This window comes from Chinchilla lanigera, unplaced genomic scaffold, assembly GCF_000276665.1.
Source record: "Chinchilla lanigera isolate Chin_1 unplaced genomic scaffold, ChiLan1.0 scaffold00026, whole genome shotgun sequence".
NCBI classification, from domain to species: Eukaryota; Metazoa; Chordata; class Mammalia; order Rodentia; family Chinchillidae; genus Chinchilla; species Chinchilla lanigera.
The window spans coordinates 12,435,902-12,460,072 of record NW_004955427.1 but is presented as its reverse complement, the minus strand read 5'-3'; the positions used below and the strand labels follow the sequence as shown (position 1 = coordinate 12,460,072).

The 24,171-nt window shown below is 39.7% G+C and overlaps 1 protein-coding gene across 1 annotated transcript in view; it reads right to left on the bottom strand.

The window, feature by feature from the left end:
- Positions 1 to 13,015, bottom strand: part of Tmprss7 (transmembrane protease, serine 7) — a 36,397-nt gene extending 23,382 nt beyond the window's left edge. Inside the window, exons 1-7 of the mRNA XM_005386381.1 lie at positions 12,968 to 13,015; positions 10,861 to 11,068; positions 6,663 to 6,793; positions 2,707 to 2,774; positions 2,196 to 2,389; positions 1,200 to 1,238; positions 197 to 425 (exon numbers count right to left, since the gene is read on the bottom strand). Of these exons, the coding sequence (XP_005386438.1) occupies positions 197 to 425; positions 1,200 to 1,238; positions 2,196 to 2,389; positions 2,707 to 2,774; positions 6,663 to 6,793; positions 10,861 to 11,068; positions 12,968 to 13,015 (917 nt within the window). The remainder of the gene's footprint in view (positions 1 to 196; positions 426 to 1,199; positions 1,239 to 2,195; positions 2,390 to 2,706; positions 2,775 to 6,662; positions 6,794 to 10,860; positions 11,069 to 12,967) is intronic.
- Between the last annotated feature and the right edge of the window lie 11,156 nt (positions 13,016 to 24,171).

The following is a 24,171-nucleotide window of genomic DNA, read 5'->3' as shown; positions in this document are numbered from 1 at the left end:
TAAATAAACCTTTCCTTCCTTAATGTTGAGCATCAGGTATTTTGTCTCAGCAACGAGAGAAAAGGAGCCAAGATATATACACAAAAATGTTTTCTTAAAATCCAAGAGGAACCTAAATACTGCAAAACAGACACTGTAAAAAAAAAAAAAAAAAAAAAAAACTTTTCACCCATCCACAAGAGCACCACCTACGTACCTGTACAGAACAGTGCTCCGAATTGGCAAAAGGGCATCATAAATGGTGATGGAGTCAGTGATGCAGTTGTCAGCTTCCAGTTGGATGGACTCAACTGAGAGACGAATCAGGTAGCCCACTATGGCCACCAGCTTGAAATGACACATCAGCTGCCCTGAGGTTGCAGAAATCTCCAGAGGATAGCGGAGGGACAGATGATCTGCATAGAAGTACTGAGAACAGCCTTTGTCTGTGGAGAAGGACTTGCCTTTTGTCTTTCTTTCTCTCTCTCTCTCTGTTTCTCTCTCTCTCTTTCTCTCTTGACTTACTTTTATGTTTTTAGGAAGTTTTCTAGAAAACTTTATAGAAGTGTAAAGAGCAAAAGAGGGCATGCAGAGGACATGCGCTGTCTGCCAGTCCATCTCCTTTCCAGGATAACAGTACCTAGACTTTGCTTAGGGAACTGTCCCTACTCTGCCTAGATAGCCTGTTTGGGGTTAAACTCACCCCTAGTTCCTGATGTGGGCACGTGATTCAGACTGGCCAATCAGACCTAAAGAAATTAGCTCGAGGATAGGCATGTCAGCCAACCTGGGTAATGACATTCAGCCCCAGGACTTCAAAAACTGTCGGGAAATATGTACGGGGAATTTTTCTACAGTGACTGGGAATACTATAAACTATAAGTCTGGTCCACATGGAGGTGGCTGCTTTTACTATCACAGTGAAAGAACAGACTTGATAACGAAGCCTTAGCAGAGGAAGGCGGAGCTGCAGAGCCCTGCAGATCCATTATTCTAGAAGCTGGACTGTATCACGCCTGGAGCCAACGCATTGCACATCTGTCCTAGTCGCACACACCTGTCATGTTTCCTTTGTGCTTGGGCCAACTTTGTCATTTGCAACTAGAAAGGCACTAGCAAATATCATTAGAAAGGGGAAATCATGAAAAAGAGGGAAAATTATGGCCAAAAACAATACTAATGCAGAGATGGGTGAAGGGGACACACGTGAGAGAATTTACCAGATCCTATGGTTGACGAGTAATCTGAACGAAGCCCCGCTGCATTGCAAAAGCACATAGAGAGAGACCGTTAGTCCTAGCATTTCATTTTGTTAGAATTTTTTTTTTTAACAAAAATTACTTTTGGTCCTTCTTTAGAACAATCAAACACGTATGAGATTGTGTTTGAACATAATCCAGTAACAGTGGGGAGGTTATTTGAGTATTCAGAGATTTACAGTTCTAAGTTGATAGTTTTTGAAGCTAAGAATACAGTATGTAGGAGTTTATTATATGCTTCTCCTTACTTCTGTACCCTTCTAATCACATGGAGTTATGAACATTGCTTAAAGGTAAGAAAGCAACCAAGCAAATAAAAATAATGACTGAAAGAGTAAATACAGTGCAGAATTTCCCACTAGAGATTTTTCCATTTAACAAATATTTATCATCCATTTATCATCTACTTATCATATGGCTAGCACATATATATATATATGTATACATATATATCTTAAATGAAAGGCAAATCTGCAGAAATATTGGGTGATGCAATGATTAAACCATTTACATCACTGTCAAAAAAGAGTGATCCAATTTGCAGTTTGACAGGGATATGGGGCAAGCCATTTGGAGTACTGGGAAATACTACATATTATAGATATTGTTCTGTCTACACAAGGAGGGAGACAAAATAGACCTTAGCAAAATTCACTTTCTAAGACTTTTTTCTTTGGGAATTTAGTTGAAGATGCATAAGCAGAGTAAATGTAAGGAGGGCTACATTTTTTAAAATTCAATTTTGTCTACATTACATCTTCAATTCTATTCTTCAGTCACTGACTACATATAACATTTAGCAATTTCCTTAACGTATATAGTTCCAATGCCTTCAGCTAACCCTGTGCCACTGGGATTGAGGAAGGGAACACTTTATTACAATACTGACTATGATAATAGCAAGTGTCAGAAGTGCTACAAGAGGGAATGCTTGAAGAAAAGTTATCCAACAATCACCATTTAGTACCACAGAGTCCATGTCCACAGCCAGGCCCTGCAAGCTCCCCACAGAGGTCCGGTTTATAATGCTCGTCTGGATGGAGTCCTTCAAGATGGCAGCCACACAGTCCTCACAGAAAATGTGGCCCTTGGCATGAGGCATGACAAACACAATCCAAAAGTGGACAAGGAGGCCACCTTTGTTGTTGCTGCTGTAGGAAAAAGATAGAGATGTTCAGGGTTTGCCTCTTAGGAATTAGATTTTCTCAGGAAGGCAGAGACCCAACTAACACATCCAAAGCGAATGAGCACAAGCTCTGACTGAATCCAGCTCCCTTTTCTAGGTGGTCACTGGCTCTTATTTTGGGGGGTTGGAAAGGGAGAGCATCACATTAGGTATATCCAGACAACTGAATTGGATTCAGATTTGGAGCCATTACCATAGGATGCATCTCTATAGAAAATGTACTATTTCTATGGCTATCAATCACTATTCACTATAACTCCCAAAGCAGGGGACACACATTACCTGACATCTGCAACAACAGACTGCTTATAAAATTTGGAGAAGGCAGATGTTGTATAAACGAGGTTTACCTGGGAAAAAATAAATCGTCTTAATTCTTTCAAACTTGATTTCCATATTACCCAGTATACTACCTAGGCAACTGAGCTGAATTTCTACTTTGCATTGTTCTCTTTGTTTTTATACCAGGGATTGAACTCAAAGCCTTCACACTGAGCTACATCACTAGCTCTTTTTTCAACTTCTTATTTTGACACAGGCTCTTGCTAAATCACTAAGTTGGCCAGTGTTGGTTTGAACTTATGATCTTCCTACCTCAGCCTCCTCTCTTGTTTATCTTTGAGGATAGGGTCTCTGAGGTTCAGAACTTTCTCTGCAAGTGGCCTCCCCAGAGCTGGTTGGATATTACATGGCTGCCAGAGGGATCACCAGACAATCTCAACTTCTTACCTTCTTTATAATCCCATTTCTGACACACGCTCAGCACCATGACTGTTGACATTTGGTATGATGACCAGTGGAAAGAACCATACAAGGATCAAAGAGAGGTAGTAAATTAGATGGAAATTACAGGCAGAGAGGCATTGGGCCCTCGAAAAAGCCACATGCAGGCCTCCCTAAAGATAAACGGCAATTTGAGGTTACAGTGTAATCAGCACCACCTGACCAGCTGAGCCTGGATAGACGCCAGGCACATCGATGGGGGACATCTGGACCCATACTCCCCTCCCCTCCCAAAATACCTTCTTTCATTCTAAGATTAGAAGTCATAGATAAGCTAGAATTAATGATGAAGGATTCTTGCCATGTACCCGTTAGCTAAGTGACTGTACTTGTGATCCTGTAGGTTGATTACAGTTTGACCCACATTGTACCTGCTGTGATTTTGCTGTATAAAATACCCCTGACAAAAAGCTTTAGCAGCCATCCACTGGAGATCCCTTCTTGAAATCCAGGAGCTACTATCCTATTTCCAGTAAAACTCTCCTAACCTCCTCCTTTGGCTCAGAACTTCATCCCTGGATGTTTTGAGACCATGAACTTGGCACATCTGACAACAAACAGGTTGGGAGTTATTTTTTTCGACCATCACAGTGACACCTAGATCCCCCAAAAATCTGCCCATTCCCAGAAAAGACATAGAGGTTCTTTGCCTTTATTAAGTTATCCCTCCTTCTATTTCTTTTTTCTTATATCTATGACTTCTCCACCCCCAGTGAGTTGAGAGGCTGACTTTGAGCCCTTCTCCAGTGTCTCCTATTCTTTGGCCAAGAGTTAACCTTCCTTCACCGTTCCAGCCGTGCCTGCTCTGCTACCGGGTCCACAATCCCAAGAGGGAAAAATGTCCCAGTGTGGGTCAAAAACTTGGCACAACTTTTACACTACCTTGCGTGTTGCAAGGCCATTCTCTGATGGCTATTAAGGAGAAAAAGCAAGCCTCTAACTACAGCCTTCTAACTCTAAACCTAGACATTGCTTCTTAAATTAATATAAGTTATTACTGAAGCAATTCTTAGGTTACTTACTTTCATTATGCCTGTGAAGAATAGTTACCTTGATTTATTTATTGCTCTCTTTAAAGACATTAATCAAGCATAATTTCTGTGTCTTCCTGCTTGAAAAGTTTTCTCCACAGTTTATGTGTCCAACTCATTTAAACCCATTTTTGTAGTTTTGACCCAATTTTTCTTTCTTAAAGACTCACTTGTCCAACAGCCACTAGGGGGCGAACAGTTGCCACAGACAGACAGACACACACACACACACAAACACACATACACAGACACACACACACACACACACGCACACACACAGCAGCTCTCAGAAGCACTCAGCCATTTAAAAACTCTTAAATTTCCGAAGGCCTTGTGGGAAAACAATGGTATATTTGACTCCGGATCAGACAGTTGTATGTTCAGATTAGTACAGCAAGGACTTTGCGAGCTGAGGAACTCACTCATCTCCCCCGACTTGAGCCGGAGCACAGCCCTAAGCCCACCCCTCCCTAATCGCTCCCTCCACCCACCCGAGCTCCGACGCCCGCCTAGGAGCCTGCCACGCAATCCCAGGCCGAAGCACACACAAGCCCTATTTTTCTTTCTTCCCCTCTCCTGCTTGTGAGACTGTCTGAGCTAAGGTCTCCCTTTTCTGCCATCCCTGTGTCTGTGACCTTCAGTAAACATAGCTACTTCTCCCCCACCACGGAGCGCATGCTTCCCAGTTCATTGCTTGATCTGCTCAAGAAGCTCGATCTGCGGCTGGGGATTTAGCTCAGCGGCACAGCGCCTGCCTGGAAAGTGCAAGGTCATGAGTTTGATTCCCGACACCGGAAAAAAAAAAAAAAGAAAGAAAAACGAAGACGCTCGCAAGGGCGAAAGCATGATGGCTAGAGACTGCTTTTGCTCCCCACAGCTCAGTAACTGGATCTCAGAGGAGAGCAACTTTCATCAATTTACCTTCTTTGCCCTCACTTAGCATTCCTAATACCAAAGTCCTTCTCTCCACTTTTCCTATGTTCCTTTTCCTACACAGTAGCGAAACCACCTACTTAACTGCCCAGGATAAACATTAAAAACCTTTAAAAATTCGTAGTATGGTGGAAAAAAATATGAGGTCTGGAGTTTAAATTCACCGTGCTACACAGAGCAGATTGCCTAAATCCCCGGAGCGTCCACTGGCTTTTGTTTTGTTGATTTGTTTCTTTGTCAGTAAAGTAGGGACCGAAATGCCTGCCTCCTGGGGATATTTTGAAGAAAAACTGGTGCACATGTATTAGAGGTACAGGGCTTAGTATTATGCCCAGCTTCTAGATGGCAATCAGTCAGTAAACGACCACTCGGAGTGCTGTCTCGCAGCCTTTCTCATTTCCCTGCACTGCGCTTAGCACATCATCCGGGTCATAGTAGGCCGAGCTCCGCGTGAAGTCCAAATACAAAGTGGCAGAAACTTTCTAGGTGGAGACGTGTGCCAAGAGCCGAGAATAAATATTTTTGTAATTATACTTTTAGGAAATCACCTAAGGTTTTTTTTTTTTTTTGGTTTTCTTCCGGTACTGGGAATCGAACTCATGACCTTGAGCTTGCCAGGCAGGCGCTGTGCAGCTGAGCTAAATCCCCAGCCCCAGGAAATCACCTAAGGAAGTAACCAGAGACACGCACGATTTGTGTGGCAATTTTGTTGTTGCATTTTCCATAGTAGCAAAAAAAAAAAAAAAAAAAAATGAAAACAGTTTGAACATTCAATAAAAAGAATTTGTTAACTTTGAGGTGAACAGAATTCACGCTTTCGAAAGATTATTTCCTAACATAGAAACATGCAAAGTAATGTGAAAGAGGAAAAAAATCAGATTGCAACACTAAATAATAATACTCCAATATTGCATTATTGAATATGTCAATGTAGTGTGGAATAAAAAGGGGTTTTATCTCTGGTGATGACATTAAAATGTTTAATTTTTTTCATATCTCAATTTTACTAAGCTTTCCAATAAATATTTATGAGTTCTAAATGAGCAAGTTTGTTTCCAAAAGCCGAGAGATTGCCAGTGTATCAAGACTGGAATAAGCCGGAGCAATTACAGAATGAATCCGTATTCCTGTAACACCAGAGCTGGAAATCATCTTAAACATCACCTGACCTTGGGGCTGGGGATTTAGCTCAGCGGCACAGCGCCTGCCTGGCAAGCACAAGGTTGTGAGTTCGATTCCCGGTACCGAGAAAAACAAAAACAAACAAACAAAAAATCACCTGACCTAGTTTCTTTATTTTACAGGTGAGAAAAAACAGAAGACGAGAGAGCGCTTTCTTCTTACATTGAGAGAGGAAAGCAATTCTGTATTACAGCAGAGGTAAGCTAAGCCTGGTGTTTTCCTCCTCTAGCTTCCTTATCTACCCTATCCAGTGCTCCGTTGTCACGCCCCGAAGAGCCCCTGGCCTCTCCCGTACCCGCGTCACCTTACCACTTGTTGCACAGTCCGTGCCACTGACAAAAATTCCCTGGACTCCTTCTGTCGGTACTCGGGGAGAAACTCGATGTTGGTGATGCGAAACATCCCCACAAAATAAAAAGCATCTTTGCTTTCTGTCTTACCTGAAAAATAGGAGAGAAGGTGATTAGGGGATTTTCCCACCAGCGGGGCAACGAGGCATTGTCTAAGCAAAGCCAGTCTGAGGGTCCTAAAATGATTTTATTTTAGTAACCACACATTTTATTCAATCGTATTCTATGATGCTCTTTTAAATGTACTTAATGGCATCTCTTCCATCAGCAACAAAACACAATAACTCTTACAATGTTCATTCTTTCCAATTGCCTCTACCAAATATTTATAGGCAAGATTTAAAGTAGAAGCTATAATCTACAGTCTCTAAGAGTTAAAAGGAATATATATGATTTTCATGGGTTCCAAGTCTATGGAAAAACCATTAAGCTCGGCAGAGGAGTTAGCATTGTAGGAAAAGATGGGACCAACTCCATTGACCTTCACTGGGGCTTCCATCCGCCCGCTAGCTGACCATGTGGTCTAATGTTCAGGTGCTGGGTCAGTCTTCAGCTCTGTCCAGGACACGGAGAATTTGTCCTTCTAATGAGCTAGCCAGTGCGTCCCACGGCCTTTGTGGGGCACTCCTCAGATTCTCTGCCCAGGGAAGGCTACAGGATTGAATGTTAGGCCTGCCCAGAAAGTTTGCAGAAGAGAAGCACAGACAACGCTGTGGCTTCAGAAGCCTGGGAAAGAGGCAGTAGCTGGAGGAAATAGGAGCCTCTCTTCTCATCCTTTCTTCACAGTTTCCAAGGTTCACCTCCTCTTTGGCAGCCTCCCCAGGCTCCTGTGGCCCTTGTATATTCTCTTGTGCAGTTCACCGCTATCAGGTTGTGTTTGCTCTCAGAGAAAACAGACAGCAACTTTTTTTTCCTCAGCAGCCACTAGCCAATGCCAGGCTTAATTTTGGAGCACAATACATGCTTGCAAGAAGGAAGGCAGGGAGGAAAGGGGTGGAAGGAGAGAGAGAGAATGTCCCTTGCTAGCACAGGGCCCACCGCACAGCAACGCCGAATAAGTGATGGGTGAAGAAAGAAGAAGATACAATCTATAGGATGACAGGAAGCAGTCTCCATTGTAAGACCCAACCATAGTCATTTTGACCCTGAGCAGAAGAGTGAGGCTGTGGAAGGAGACCTGCCGTCCTGCACTGGATTTGTTCTTTCTAGTTACTAAGCATGATAGATTGCCTTACTAGGTCTCCCACACAAAATAACAGCTTTTAGTTTTCTTTTTATAAGGCAGTGCTTCGTAGATGTGTTTTTAGCTACAGACTCTAAATTTGAGTGACAGCTAGGAGTTCTTTGTAAAAGCCCACACCTCTTGCTCATAGCAGAAAGTACTCAAGGGTCAAACAGTAACAATACAAAGATCAACTTTGCACCGAATCTGATTACATTTACTGGACTCTAGCTCAGTCCAACATGCAAGATCCTCCATGGCCTCTGTAACTAACTGTCCCCCTCACTCTCCAGGCTACTCTCTATGCCCAAATTTTGCATATCAGACTAACTTGTTTCCTATTGAACTATTGACACCTATATGTACTAGTTTGCCTTTGCTCATACTAGTCTGTCTCCATGAAAAATGTCTTCCCAGTCATTACACAGCTAACAAACTACTTCTGCACAAGTATATTGTCATCCAAAACTTTATGCAGTAATTTCAAGCCAATGCAAATACATCAGTTGAGGTACAGCAGGAATATAAACTGGCTTTCAGTGGCAGTTGTGTGCTTGTTTTCATTGCCCATTGACTTGACCCAATTGCCCCACTAGTCTGTTAGCTCCTAGCAGACATAAATTGTATCCTGTTGGCCAGTCTGTCCCCACCATCTCTGCCACAGGGGCCTCACATAGTGGGCACTCCCTGTCTTGGTTACTTTTTTCTCACTGCTGGGACAAAATACCTGATGCCCAAAATTAAGGAAGGAAAGGTTTATTTCGCTTACAGTTTGTGGAAGTTTCAGCCGGTACTTGGCAGATTATAAGGCAGAGTGGCACATGGCAACAGCTCAGGAGGCAGCACACAGCTAAGCAACAACCACACACCAGGGCAGAATGGGGGAGAAATGCCCTCAAGCACTCTCTTCCTCTCCCTTACATATGCAAACTATTCACCCCAGGGTGGGTGCAGCTCTCACACCCATATTCAAACTCTAATAGCCTGCCCCTCAAGCCTGGCCGCTTGAGGCTTTGGGGGGACACACAGATTCAAACCATAACACTCCCAAAATGTACCAAGTATATTGGCAGGAACCATTTCACGAAGGCTCCTCCGGACTCCATTCATAGGCAGGTTGGATGCCACTCCTCTGTGATCACAAAATAACCACTGAAGCAAAAGAAATAAACAGCTAACACTCTCCAGTACAGAACTGGGAGCTTTGTGAAAGTAGAAAATGCATCCGTAGGGGCTGGGGATTTGGCTCAGTGGCACAGTACCTGCCTGGCAAGCGTGAGGTCATGAGTTTGATTCCCAGTACCAGAAAAAAAAAAAACAAAAAAAACAAAACAAAAAGAAAATGCATCTGTGAGCTTTTTGAAGGTAGCCTAGGGAGTATATTGTGCCAAGTAAATGATATGTGATCAATTTGCATTTTGTGACCTAAACTGGGATTATTTATTAATTCTTTGCCTTTTAATTTTGCCTTACAATCAGATTGTAGTATCCTTGAGAAAACACACCTAAGAAGTTAGTTTTTCTACTCAAGATACTTCTAACTTCAAATGTGTGGAGTTTATTTCCCCACACCAAGCAATTCTTCAGTTCTCTGTAGACTTGAACTGGGCAGCTAAGATTCAACTTAGTTCTGGCACCTTCCCTCCAAGCACCAGACCCCACAGATGAAGGGCTCAGTCCCATAGGACCATCCCCACTTCAGACTCCAATCACAAGTACTAGGTCTCTGGGCTGCATATGCTGCTCCTGCAAGTTAAATAGTTCCATGACCTCCTTGGGTGTGATAATTTGCTATAATGGTTCACAGAACTCAGGGAAAACTTTACTTAAGGACATTATACAGTACACAAATTAACAGCCAGATGAAGAGATACAGCAGCCAATCACAGGCACTTTTGTTCTGTTGGGCCACCCTCCCAGCAAATAGGTATTTTCACCAGCCCGAAAGCTCTCTGAACCCTATCTCTTAGGGTTTTTATGGAGGTTCCATTATGTAGACATGATTGGTTAAATCATTGGTCATTAGGATTGATTTCAATCTATGGCCTTTCCCCCTCTATCTGGTCCCCAAAGTGTGAGGGGAACTAATAGTTACAGTTCTCTAATCACATGATGGGTTCTCTTAGGTTTCCAGGGATGTCAGTCACCAATAAACTCGTTAGCATACAAAAGAGATCCTTAGAAGCTCTGTGTGAAGAACTGGAGCCTAAGATTAAATGTTATTGGAAACAATACTCCTTTCACACCTATCGCTCAGAAATTTACAAAAGGGTTAGAACTGTTGTGTCAGAAACCAAGCACATAGACCAAGGTACCGAACACATGTATTTCCTAATATCACAGCACATGTATCTTGTATGAGGTACACTAGCATGGATAGAGTGGAAACTAACATATGTCATGAAGGGCTGTAGTTACTGAGCTGCATAGGTACTCTATAAGGAAGAGCTTAGGTATCGCATCTGTCCACAGGAGCAAGTAGGTGACAAAAACATAACAGAGAAAAGAAGATGCTTCTGTGAACTTGAACTCTGGGTGCCAGGAATTTAAGGTTACCTAGAAACAGGCTGTGGGGGAAATGAGGAAATAAAGCAGCTTAACATTCCATTAATTTTTTAAAGCTATAAATGCACTCTATTTCTGAACAACTAGTTGAAATCTCCTGAGCATCAGGAGAAATCTCAGCTCCTCCTGTCCTGTACGCCATCTCTCCTCCTCTGGCTTATGGAAGGAAGTGGCCATGGTAAACGAAGAAAGGAGGAAGACAATCCTGCTTTCTTTCTCCTTAAAGGCTCAGTGCCAGTTTTGGAAACACCATGGTGGCATGGGGAAGAGGACGATTCCATCAGACCCCCCGTGGTAGCCTCGCCCATGTGACTAGTGCAGGACTCACACCACAAGCCCTAGTCCCAAAGGAAGATAGATTTTAACTTACTGATGTAGAGCCACAGGAGGGTCCAAGCTGTGACTGCTAGGATGAATAAGAACAGTGTGAAGAGAATGATCTTGTTTTGGACGTTCCAAAAGGGAGCTCTCTTCTTGGATTGCTTGTTGGGTCTGGCTTTGCCGATGGGTCTTCGAAGTGGTCGTCTCCCTGGTAGCCTCCCAGGGACACTGACCACCTGAATTGATATATTGGATATCTTTTAAAAGAGAAAGATACATTATCATTAGAAGTAGTTGGGAGCTTAAATGGAACTACCTACTAGAGAGATTTCGGCCCTAAGAAGACTAACTGTCTGAGGTAAATTAATTATGTAAGTGTCATAGCTGGGTTTGCATCAAGTCACACAGTGAAGATCAGAAAAATTAGACATAGTAGCAGCCCTAGTGAAATAGTTCCTAGGTCCTGTGTCCGACTCTCCAGCCCTGCTGAAGGAGTGCTGTGGAACAGAGGCTTGAATTTCATGGGGCAAAGATGACCAAGGGATCTGAAGGTCAGGAAGTGAAGGTCAAGATTCTGTGTGGGTAGACTGATATGTGTTCTCCACTCTCTGTCTATGTCTTTCAAATGTGTGCGCTGTATTGTTTTTTTCTCACAACCGGTTTTATCTTGACTAAGGTAGTATGGAAAATAAGAGTTAAAATGAGATTTCTCACAGAAATAAATTGATTTCCTAATTACAGCTTCGTGACTGATGCTGAATGGTAGGGAGAAATAATTAAGGTGATTATGTGGGTTTGTAAGAAAGGAATCCAACATGCTTGCTTTACCACTGCAACCGCTGAGCTGATTGGTGACTCAGTTTTTCAATCATGAATGAAAGAATAACTGCTAAAGAAAGTGAAAAAATGACTAATCTATCTGATGACAGCTTCTCAGTCATAAGCAAAGGAATAATTTTAAAATCAAGGAAGAGCTAAGTGTGGTAGCACACCCTTGTGATCCCAGTTCACAGGAGGCTGAGTCAGGAGGATTGCTGCAACTTTGAGGACAACCTGGACTACACAGTGGGTTCAAGGCCAGCCTGAAGTATACAGTGAGACCCTGTCTTAAAAATCCAAAACCACAAACAAAAATAGCATAAAACAAGGAATGAAACAGAGGACTCATTCAATTGGAAAATGATTGGTTTACAGGTACTGATGTGAAAAGTGTTATAGAAAGAGAAAAATAATACATTATTTAACTCTTTCCCTCCCTCCTCCCCTTTTCTCTTCTACCTTTTGTCATTTGATGCTGTGAGTTCTTTAATAATGTATTCAAAACTTTAGCTTCTTTGACAAAGGGATTTATGTATGTCAGGGTAACTAAACTCCAGGGATGAAATAACTTTTAACCACACATTCTTTTAAAGGCAGCAATCCACTATACCAGCTCTGAAGACATAATCTCTTTTGTGCTTTCCTTAAAAGTTCTCTCATTCTCTTTTATTCTTCCTCACTCTTCCCTTCAAAATTTATGTGGTCCAGCCTTTGATCCTGCCAGTTAAGGGGATAATATGTAGCCAAGAGCACTTTGAATTATTTATGGCTCCCTTATTCTTTTTGACAAATACCCTTGTTAGCCCTTGGAGTAAAATGTCGCTTGTATCCTTCCTGGTGGACCTGAACTAGAGCAGACATCATTTACTGTGGTTTCTTGCAGGAGTGAAGAGCTTGTATCTAGAGAGGAAAATATTCCACTGTAGGAGCTGATTATGGTGTCACGCTACTTTCAGGCCTTCCTTCAAAGATGTAAGAGAAAGAAACACACAGAAATGTCAATGTATACAGAACGGACAAGACCAAAGTTGGGTCTTTAAGCGTAAGAACATATTATAGGCAGTCTCAGTTAGCACTGATTAAATTTTAAAGTGGAATTTGCGTTAAGATCAGTACAATATCCCTGGAGTTTTACCGAAACAGTTTCTAATCAATTGCCAAGTACTTTAAAATAATCTCACATTTGCAAAATCTACTAAGTGCTATGAAAAGAAAGGTTTTTTTTTTTTTTTTTTATTCCCTTTAGTTTTATAGTCATAAGGGCTCATTTTACTAACAGGTTCAACAACAATTCACATTCGAGTTGGAGAGGAGGGTCCCACACATACCACACTTACTTTCAGGTCAGCAGGTTTGGATGAAGCTTCATTGCTTTCTTTGTCCATTTTCAGATGTTCTGTCTGTGACCATCTACGGGTACCTGCAGGTCAGTTCTCACCCCTACATGCTAGTCTTAGAAGAGCTGAGAGCACGGTCACTGCACTGAAGCTTGCTGTCAGAGGAATGGAATCAACTTACCTCCACTGGGTCCAGTTCAGAAACTGAAGCTCCCTCGTTGCTGTGTAGTTTGTTAAAGGGCCCGGGCATAGCTTTGCACCTCAAATGAGGAGCTTCTTCTGTAACTCCAGGAGGAGGGTGGACTCTCAGAACTCAACCTCACGCAGACTTTCCCTACAAGAAACCCAGTCCAACAGTCCAAAAGTACACACTGGAGTATTATTAAAATTGTTACCCATGTTTCCTAAAGAACATGAAAAAGTCTAGTTTGTGAGCCTCAGTACTATTTCTTAGACAACCTCACTCCCCTTCATCGTGTTTCTGAAGAGGCCCTCAGCACATGCCCTGCAGCCATGCTTTTGGGAAACTCCTATCCATCAAGACCTTTTTTTTTTTTTCTGTTTTCATCCTTTTTTTTTTTTTTAAGAGAACAAAGGAAATTATACATATTGGGGCTAATTAATATTGCATTCCAAGAAAATAGACTTAACAGTCTTGAAAATGTTTTTACAAAATGTCAGCTATTTCATAAAGTTAAACAGCAAGGAGGTGGTGTCACTCAGTGGAGTCCAAAGTGGTCCCCAAAAGCAGAGATGGGGACCCTTGACTCACCCTATCCACAAGACAGTTTGCAGGTTCACGGACTTCTGTTGTTTGTTTGTTTTTGTTTTTCTTCTGATACCAGGAATCGAACTCACGACCTTGCTGCTTGCCAGGCTTGCGCTTTGCCACTCAGCTAAATCCCCAGCCCCTCTATTGAAGAAAAAGAATTTTCAGGACACATCAGTGAAAGGCATAAAAGGGCTTATTAGGTAGAATTTAAAGTAAGCACTCAAAGAATTAAAGGATGGGCCCTCAAGGAAGAAAGTAGTAGTATAGTCTGGAGCTGGGAATATTTATGTGTCTTTCATGTGGAAATCTGAGGAATTATGAACCCATAGAAAGTTTGGCTTGGTTTACTAAGGGAGAAAAGCCATGCCGCCCCACTGTTAGAAAGATAACGGCCTATTTTACAGGAGGAAAGCACAAACACAGTCTATTTTACTTTTAAAAGATGGGCGATCTACGGTATTTTGCCCAAAAGTATTGTTAACTCTATACATTTGTTTCTTTATGTTAAAACTGTATCCGCCTTTTATCAACTAAGCTACTTTTTAGACATATTATCTTTACAGAATTTTGGGTGTGGTGGGACTGGAAGAAAAGAAATATAAACAGAGAGTACAGACATTGATAACCTTGGGTAGATTTGATTGTGTCCTGGGTTGCAGTCCTCTTCAAAGCACAATTTTTAAATTATGAGTTTCTTGTCTCCTTTATAGCTATCTTTATTTCTTCTGCCTTACATCATTTCCCCCACTGAGACTTTGATTCCTCATTCTTAAGGGGCGCAGACAGGCTGAAGATCTGTCTTCTTACCCTCGCTTCAGGCTGAGGCAAATTGCTGACCCTGCCTAGCCAGGAATCAAAAGTCTCACTGCGGTAGATCTAAAGAAAAAATAAAAAGATTAGATTTTGTTTGAAGAACTATCATCCTTTCAGAGTCTAGAAAAGAAAGCAAGGACATTAACAAGCAATTGCTGTTTAAGTTTCATTGTATGACCATGTTAAACAAGCAAGGACTAAAAATGAAAAGTAAAGTAGTGGCGGAGAGTGGCTCCAAAAAGTGGTAGAAGTCAAACAAAATTAGGAAGGGTATAGTATAAGCCTTTTATCCTTCACTCTGACTTCTATTTGGTTTGAGGTATTTACCCAAGTAGAACAGCTGGAGTTCAAGAGCTTATAGACTCCTCCTTGTTTTGCCAGTGAGAAATCCAGTGTCTTCCTAGTTTAATTGCAACAATGTCTAATTAATACACTAAGTGTATCTACATTTTTTTATTTAAAAAAATTTTTAAAAAGTGACAAAACAACAATGAAGACAAAATCAAAACAACACAAAAACAACAAAAATGAGACAGGACCTCAAGACAAAAAGATAGAAATTCACAATGGTTGCTGTATTACATGTATTATCTTCAAAGAAGTTGCTCAGTCCATTAGACATAAGAATGTAAGATGGATCAAACAAGCAAAGACAGTAACAAGTAAAAAATAATAATAAAAAAAATTCCAAAAAAAAAATTGGAAATGAGGCAGAGCTTCATCATACAAAATGGTAGGAGTTCAACAGTGGTTCTTATACTGAATATTGTTTTCAGACCAGTCATTCTAATTACCAAATTCAAGCATGCAAAATTGGTCAAGAAAAAAGAAAATTTTAAGCATTGACTGTTCCTCTCAATAAACCACATACATCAGCAATACACCTAGTCCAGCTATCCTTATATGTACCTATAAATTTTGTTTTTCATTTAAAAAAAAAAGCCTATCACCATGTTTTGAAATTCTGTATCATTTTCATTGCTCTCTGTGCTGTTTTGTTTCTGTATTTGTTTTTGTTATGTTGTATCTACATTTTTGTGAACATTTGTCATTAAAATTTTTACTATAGGGCTCAGAACCTAGTGCTGGCCTCTGTTGGGTAAACCTGGAAAACTTTTATAGTGACCATCAAGAGACACGTGCTCATTTTCTGCTCCTTAATCCTCAGTAATCCCGGGGACCCTTTTCTGTGTAATTCCACTATTCCTATTGCTACCAATGTGAACTGTAGAATCTAAGTATGGACAGATGGATCTGCACTATAAAATGCTCTCAAAGATATGTCTGAAATTTTTCTTGATAAAATGTTGAGGGAAAAATGATCACTTCTCAGAGTTAAATACACTAGAAAATTTGCAAGAGCCTTGTTAATTAAGCATGCACTGACTTCCATGTTGCTTCATCCAAACACCACAGGGTTGGGTTGACATTTCCCACTTGTCTAGTTACTTTTTCATTACTGAAACAAAATACCCAACTCTCACAAGTTAAGGGAGTAAAGGTATATTTTAGCTCACGGTTTGTAGAGCCTCAGTCCATAGCTGGCTGGCTCTGAGGCAGGGCAGCATGGTGGAGGATCATCACAGAGGAGAAACAGTTCATGGCAGGGCAGGCAGGAGGCCATGAGCCTTCCTTCTTTCCTTTTTTTATTTCATCTGTGCTGTAAACCTATTGGTTGGTGCCACCCACAGCCAGCATGGGTCTTCCCTCTTTTGTAACTCCATCTCCCACGTCCAGAATCATGCTACGCCAGTTAGTGGACTAATCCAGTATCGCACACCAGTGATCCAGTCATCTCTCAAAACCCCACCTGTAGGCCCCTGAAGCTTTGGGAGGACAAGTCTAACACCACCATAAGGAGCTTGGAAAACATGGAGAGATTTCTACTCCTTTCTCAGCACTAAAGGCCCTGGTTCCAGGAGGAAAGCAGGTGTCTGGCAGCTGGCCAGCTAAGCAGAGAAGCATACAATGACCTGTATCAAAGGCAGAATATCTCTTCATTCAATTCAGCAGTGATAAATAAGAACACATACTTAACCATGATAGGGATTCAAACTACAAAAACTTTTTAAGTGTTTCAACTTTTTTATTTATATTTTTATTAGTGCATATATGAAGCACACAATGTTTACAGTCTTGGGAAGGAGGTACAAGTAATTAGCATATGTTACTTCTTTTGATTCTCCTCTTCCTATTCATCTCCCTCCATCTCTAGATCTTCTTTCCATTTGCAAAGAATCTATGTCCCTGTTTCCTGCTGTCTATTTTTATTTTATTTTTAAATTATTTACACTTCAGGTTTCTCATATAAGAGAAGTTTTGCGATATTGAAATTTGAGTGACTCATTTATCTTACAAATATTATGATTGTAAGGTGCTTCAAATTGTCTACAAATGACTCGAATTTGTCCTTCTCTATGGCAGAGTCATACTCCATTATTAAATACCACATTTTCTTTATCCATTCATCCGTTGGTAGATATATATGCCACTTACAAGACTTAGCTATTTTGAGTTATGTTGCTATAAACATAGGTGTACATGTAGCGCTGTGGCATGTATTTTCAGCATTTTTTGGAAGATAATTAGAAGGGGAACAGCCGGATCAAATGGAATTTTTATTTTTATTTTTCTGAGGAACCTAATTTATTCCTATAGTGGTTGTACCTGTTTACACCAGCACCAACAGTATGGAAGTGTGACTCCCCTCCCCCCTGCAGCCCCACTAAAATTTGTTATTGGTTGGTTTTTTTATAAAAATAATTCTTTTTGGAGTAATATGGAATCTCAGTGTTTTTTTAATTTGCACTTCTCTAATGGCCAGAGATGCTGAGCATTTTTTCACATACTTATTAACCATTTGTGCTTCTTCTGAGAAGTGTCTATTGATTTCAGTTGCCCCATTTTGTTTTGTTTTTTAATTAGGTCTTTAGTTCTATGGGAGGGATCTGTTTTTTTGAAAGTTCTTTCTAAATTCTAGATATTAGTTTTCTTTCTAAATTCTACATATTAGATTTCTAGATAGAAAAATTTTTCCTGTTCTGTAAGTTGTCTTTTCACTGTATTGATTGTTTCCTTTGCTGTGCAGGAGCTTTTTAATGTGATATAATCCCATTTGTTGATTCTTCATGCAATTTCTTGTGCACTTGAGGTCCTGTTCAGAAAGTCCTTTCTTGTGCCTATGTTTTAAGAGTTTTAAGAATCAGCACTAGGAATATTAAGTCAGGCATATTTTAAGTGAGATGTGGTGGTACAGACCTATAGCCCCAGCATCTGGGAGGCTGAGAGAGGAGAATTTCCATGAGTTCAAGAACAACCTAGATGACAATAATGAGACCCTACCCAAAAAATACTTTAACCTATTTTATCTTTCAGGAAATTGTTTCTATTTTATTCTTCATGTCTTTGATACACTTTTATTTTATTTTGGTATATGATGAGAGATATGAGTCTAGATTCAATTTTATGTGTATAACCAATTTTTGCACAATCTTTGTTTTTCATTTTGTTTTTGAGACAGGGTCTTGTTATATATTCCAAGATGGCTATGAAATCACTATGTAGCCCAGGATGGCCTTGAGCTTGCTGCAGTCCTCCTTCCTTAGCCTCCCAAGTGTTGGAATTACAGGCATGCACCACCATTCCTAACCCCAACACCATTTGTTATAGGGGCTATTTTTCCTCCAGAATATACTTTGGTTCCTTTGACAAAGATCAGATGATTTAATTGAGTTATGTTGCTATAAACATAGGTGTACATGTTTCCAGAGCAATCAAGCCATCAAGGGGCTGTTTCTTCATCTATGCTGTCCCACTGAGCCATAAGTCCACTTTTGTGCTAATACCTTGCCATTTTTATCACTGTAGGTTTGGAATACAATTTGAAACCCAGCATTTTGATGTCTCTTGCTTTATTATTATTGCCCAAGATTGCTTTTGCTATTCTGGGTCACTTCTGGGTCCATATAAATCCTGGGACACTTTATTTTTCTAATTCTGCTAGGAATGTTGTTGATGTTTTGACTGTAATTGCATTAAATCTGTATATCAGTTTTGGTACTATGGCAATTTAAACAACATTGGATCTGCCTATGCAAAAACAGGGAATGTCTTTTCATTTTTTAATACCTGCTTTGATCTCCTTTTTCAGAGTACTGTATTTTTCATGACAGGGATCTTTTGTTTCCTTAGATTAATTCCCAAGCATTTAGTTTTTGTTGGTGTTATTTTGAATGGTATGTCTTTCCTCCTGTCTTTCTCAAGATTTCTTTAATGGTGTGTAGGAACACTTTTAATTTTTGGATGTTGATTTTGTATTTTGCTACATTTCTGACTTTGGTTATTAATTTTAGGAGTCGTTTAGTGGAATTTTTTAGATTTTCTATGTAAAGGATCATGTCATCTACAAATAGTGATATTTGATCTCTTTCTGTCCTATATGTATCCCTTTTATTTCTTTCCCTTGCTTGATTGCTCTGGAAATGTTTCCAGTACTGTAATAAATAGAAGTGGTGATAATAGGTGTCTTTGTTTTGTTCTTGATGCTAGAGACGCAGATTTTAGTTTTTCCCCATTTAACTTAATACGATATTATGAATAGGTTTGTCATAAATAGCTTTTACCAAATTGAGATAACATTCTTCTATACATATTTTCTTCAGGGCTTTAGTCATGAATGGGTGTCAGATTTCATCAAAGACTTTTTCTACATCTAGTAATGTGATCAGGTGACTTTTTTCTTTGCTTCTCTTTATGTGATATATTTATTAATTTGCATATATTGAGTCATCCTTGCATATCCAGAATAAAGCTTAGTTTGTCATGATGTATGATCTTCTTAATGATTTTTTGCAATCTGTTTGACAGCATCTTGAGGATTTTTGCACCTATGTTCATTAATGACATTGGCCTGTAGTTATCTTTTTGAGTCCTTGCCTGGTTTTGGGACCAGGGTAATGCTAACTTGAGCAATGAGCTTGGAAGTATTGCCTCTTTTTATTTCATTAAAGAGTTTGAAGAGTATGGGTATTATATCTTCCCTGAAGTTCTGGTAGAATTTAGTGATGAAACCATCAAGTCTTGGCCTTTTCTTAGTTGGACTATTTTTTTATTACTGCCTCAACTTTATTGCCTGTCATTAAATTGTTTAGGGTTTTTGTATCTTCTTGGTTCAGTTTTGGTAATTCATATTTGTCTAGGAACCTGTCCATTTCTTCTAGATTCTCCAATTTGTTGGAGTACAATATTTCTTAGTAGTTACTAATTATCTTTTGGATTTTGTTGGTGTCCATTGTGATTTTGACTCTTTCATCTCTAATTGCACTGATATGGATCTTTTCCTTCCTTCTTTTGGTTGGCTAAAGCTTTACCTGTTTTATTTTTCTTTCAAAGAATTGGTTCTTTGATTCATTGATTCTTTCTACTATTTTTTGTCGTGATTTTGTTAATTTTCATTGTGGTCTTTGTTATTTCCTTCCTTGTACTAGATTTGGATTCATACTGCTCTTGCTTTTCTAGGACCTTGTGGTGCATAATTAGTTATTTATTTGAGCTCACTCTGTTTTTAGAATGTGAACTTTCATGGCAATCAACTTACCTTTGAGAACTGCTTTTGTTGTGTTTCATAAGTTTTGGTGTGTTGTAGTAGCATTATGGTTTGAGTCTAAGAACTATCCAATTTCTTTCTTTAGTTCTTCTGTAACCCATTCATATTAAGGAGTATGCTACTTAATATCCAGGTGTTTATAAGATTTGCATGTCTTTTTTGTGATTGATTTCTAATCTCAAGGTGCTAGGATCTGATAGTACATATGGAATAATTTTGATTCTTTTTTATTTACTTAAGCAAGCTTTAAGGTAGTCTATTTTGGAGGAAGTTTCATGTGCTCCTAAGAAGGATGTGCATTCTGCTATAGTAAGCTAGGTCTATCTATAGATATATATTAACTCCATTTGCTTGAAAGTGTGGTTCAGTTCTGATATTTCTTAGTTAATTTTTTTGTCTATTTGATCTTTTTGTGAAAGTGGATTATAGACATTGCACACTATATTGGTATTTATTTGATCTCTTCTGTCCGGTTGTGTTTATTTTATGAAGTTAGGTGCACCAATATTTGGTGCATATATATTTATGATTATTATCTTTCTGTTGAATCTTTCCCTTAACTAATATGTACCAACCTTTTTTGCTTCTTCTGATGAGGATTAGCTTAAAGTCCACTTTGAGAATAAAACTGATACCTCTGTTTGTTTTGGGGAGTTCTGGTACAAAAACTACTATTTTCCATTCATTGATTTTTAGTGTATAAGTTTACTTTTTGGATTAGTTGTATCACTTGAATATAGAAAACTGTTCAGTTTTGTGTTTTTGTGAGGTCTGACAATCTGTGTCTTTTAATTGGGGAATTGAGGTCACTTACGTTGAGAGTTATGACTGAAATGTACTGACTTATTCCTATCATTGTATTATTATTCTGTCCTTGCTTCTGCTATTTTTTCCTTAACTGCTCCTCTTGCTCGATGTATTCATTTCACCAGACTTATTGACTTTGTTGCCATCATTTTCCTTATGTAGGCTATCCTTGAGACGTTTCTTGAGTGTTGGCTTGGTGATCATGAATTGCTGAATGTGTTCTTTGTCATGGAATGTCTTTATTTCTATGACAATTTTGAAAGATATTTTTGTAGGACATATTAATCTGGGTTGAAAATTGTTTTATTTTAGGGCTTGAAACATTTCACTCCAAGCTCTTTTGACCTGTAAAATTTATTAAGAAATCTGCTGTAATTCTGATGAGTTTACTTTTATAAGTGATTAGTTGCATTTCTCAAACAGCTTTTAAGAGTCTATCCTTGTGTTGGACCTCTGGGATTTTGACTCTGATGTGTCATAGAAAGCATCTTCTCTCATAAGTATTTAGAGTTTTATAAGTCTCACATTTATGTTGCATTCTTTCCCCATACTTTGAAGGTTTTCTGCTCTTATTTTTAAACAAATATTTTATTCCATGCATGCTACACTCTAATTTGTTTCTGACACCTATTAATCTTGAGTTAGTCTTCCTTGCATCATCTAGTAGCTGCTGGGTCAATTTTTCTTGCTTTCTAATTTTTTAATGTATCTTTGAAAATGTTATCTTGTGCTTCCAATCTGTCCCTGAAGTCTGACACTTTCTCCTCACATTGGTCAATTCTGCTCTTCATATGTTCAGTAGAATTCTTTATCTCCAAGACTTTTGTTTGGCAACTTTTCATGAACTGCATTTCTTTAGAAAATTGACAATTCCTTTTTAATGGTTTTGGTCATCTTTTCTACTTTTTCACTTGACTCTTCTTTAAGCATCTTGGTGCATTTTTTTTTGTTAATTTCATTGCTTGGTTATGCCATGTTTGTGTTTATTGAGTTTCTTTGCTTCCTCTTTAATCATTTTGTATGGTAGAGCAGTTTGATGTTTAATTTCCTCTTCATCAGTCACTCGATCTGCTTAGGGAGAGTTGGGAGTCTTCATAGGCATTTTGATACTTTTTTTTCCATGTTCTGTGTGTGTGTGTGTGTGTGTGTGTGTGTGTGTGTGTGTGTTTGAGATCTAACAGAATGAAGGGACTTTGTTGATATGAAGATCTATTTAGTTAGGTTTTGTTTTTCAGTGATGTAATCTTGGCTTATTTGTCAAGAGATATTACCTACTACTTCACCATTCATTCAGCTTAATTGGGTTGGACTCAGTCACTCTGTTGTAGAGAGAAAGTCACTATTGGTTCTGACTGCATCTACAGATCTAGACAAACCTCAATAATGAACATTAAAACTTGTTTCAACAACTTTTGTTTTTTATCAGTGCTCTTACAGACAATACTACACTGCTACTAGCAGTTAGTCTGGGATGTAGAGGGACAAGGAAAGGAAAGAGGAAAGAAAAAGGAAAGGAAAGGGGTAAACCAGTAAGAGGAGAGAGATAAGAGAAATATCAGTAGGTAAAAAAATTAGAGGTTTAAGTCTGCTGGAGGGATTTTACACCTAGAATATAGGGTTAGTACTGAGGAGGTTTGAGAGAATATTTATAGAGGGAGGAAAAGGGATACAGAAGGAAGTATAATTAGAGTTTGAGGAAAGCTGTGGGAGTGATTGGAACATGTTAATATATTTATAGTTAATGTTGTTTGGCTCTTCTAAACACAATTCTGTTAAGGATAGCCTCAACATGGCCATGAATGGTACCATTAAAGTTATAGCACTGATCTATTCTTATTCTTTTTTGTACATACAGGTACCTGTTATATGTATATTGCATAGAAGATGGAGAAGAAGAAAGGAAGGCCAAGAGGTTAGGGAAAATGAAGTTTGAATGAAAAAGAATAGGGAGGTAGAAAGTTTAAAAAGGGAAAATGGAAGAAAGAACAGAATAAAGGAAAAAGTTTAAAAAATAAAAAGTAAAGTAAAAAATAATAATAATGAAGCTAGACTCAAAGAAAGAAAAAAGAAGACCAAAGAGAAGACAGAATAAGCAAAGACAAACAAGACAAATAAGAAAAGACAAATAAGCAAGGAAACAAAAAAACACCCTCACACAGCTGCCGTACCATGTACCCAGAGTATCCATATAGTTTCCTTTATGCTGTAGTCATAATCAGCTTACAAGCAGCCAAGTCAGACTCCCCCGTGGGAGTGGTGAGGGCTGTCAGTCTCTCTGGGCTGGCCTCTGGGCGGCAGGCTGTGCTTTGGGTGTGGCCAACTGCAGACTTTTGTCTCTGTCCCAAGATCCAACCACCTCAATTAATTTGGAAAGAAGAGGATGTGATGTAGTTTGCACAACAGCTAGGTCTATGCCAATTTCCCCCAGTGACCTCCCTCTACTATTCCCCTTCCTGCAGGGAAAATCTTGCATTCATCTCAATGCTCTCCCTATACTCTCCCTCCAGAGGCCTTCTGTCCAGTACATCACCCTCTACCCCAGGCAACTCTTTCTGTTCCTTCCTGCTCTGACCTTTATCAGTCCCTGGCCCCTGACCCAAGAGCTCCACTTTCCAACCCACAGAATGGGGAGCAGTCTCCAGGCTTGGCAAAAGGACTCCTTTGCCTGCATGTGATGATGGGCACTGGGTAGGATTTCTCACTCTTCCAGATCTTTCAGGAGTTTGGGGGAATAGGCAAGTGGCCCAGATCCAGTAAGTCTCACACCTTCACTATGTTTCCATGGATGTGGTCCACAGTTGTCAGTGAGTTCAGCAATATGCACGGTTCCTGATGTTCAGCCTTTCCCAGGAGTCTGCCTCTGCAACACCATCTCCTTCCCTCAGGTTGTTAGAACCCTTAACTCTTTCAGTCTTCTGCGCTGAAGTTAGTGCATGGAGAAGGCATAGAGGTCTGTCCAACACGAGCAAGATTCCAGCCCCTGGCACAGAAGATTCTTAGCAGTGAGGAGTGACTCTTCCATTTTTGTCCAGCGTCAAGAGGCATAGCTTTTCAGAAACTGATCAGCACATTTCTGCTACTTGGGATCCACTTTGCTCTAATGGCCGCATGCAAAATTGTCGTCTGACCACTCCTCACTACTGAGCTCTCAAGTGTTCAGTAATAAACCAGCACAGTGAGTCCAGCTTCCCTCTCCCTGCTGATTCA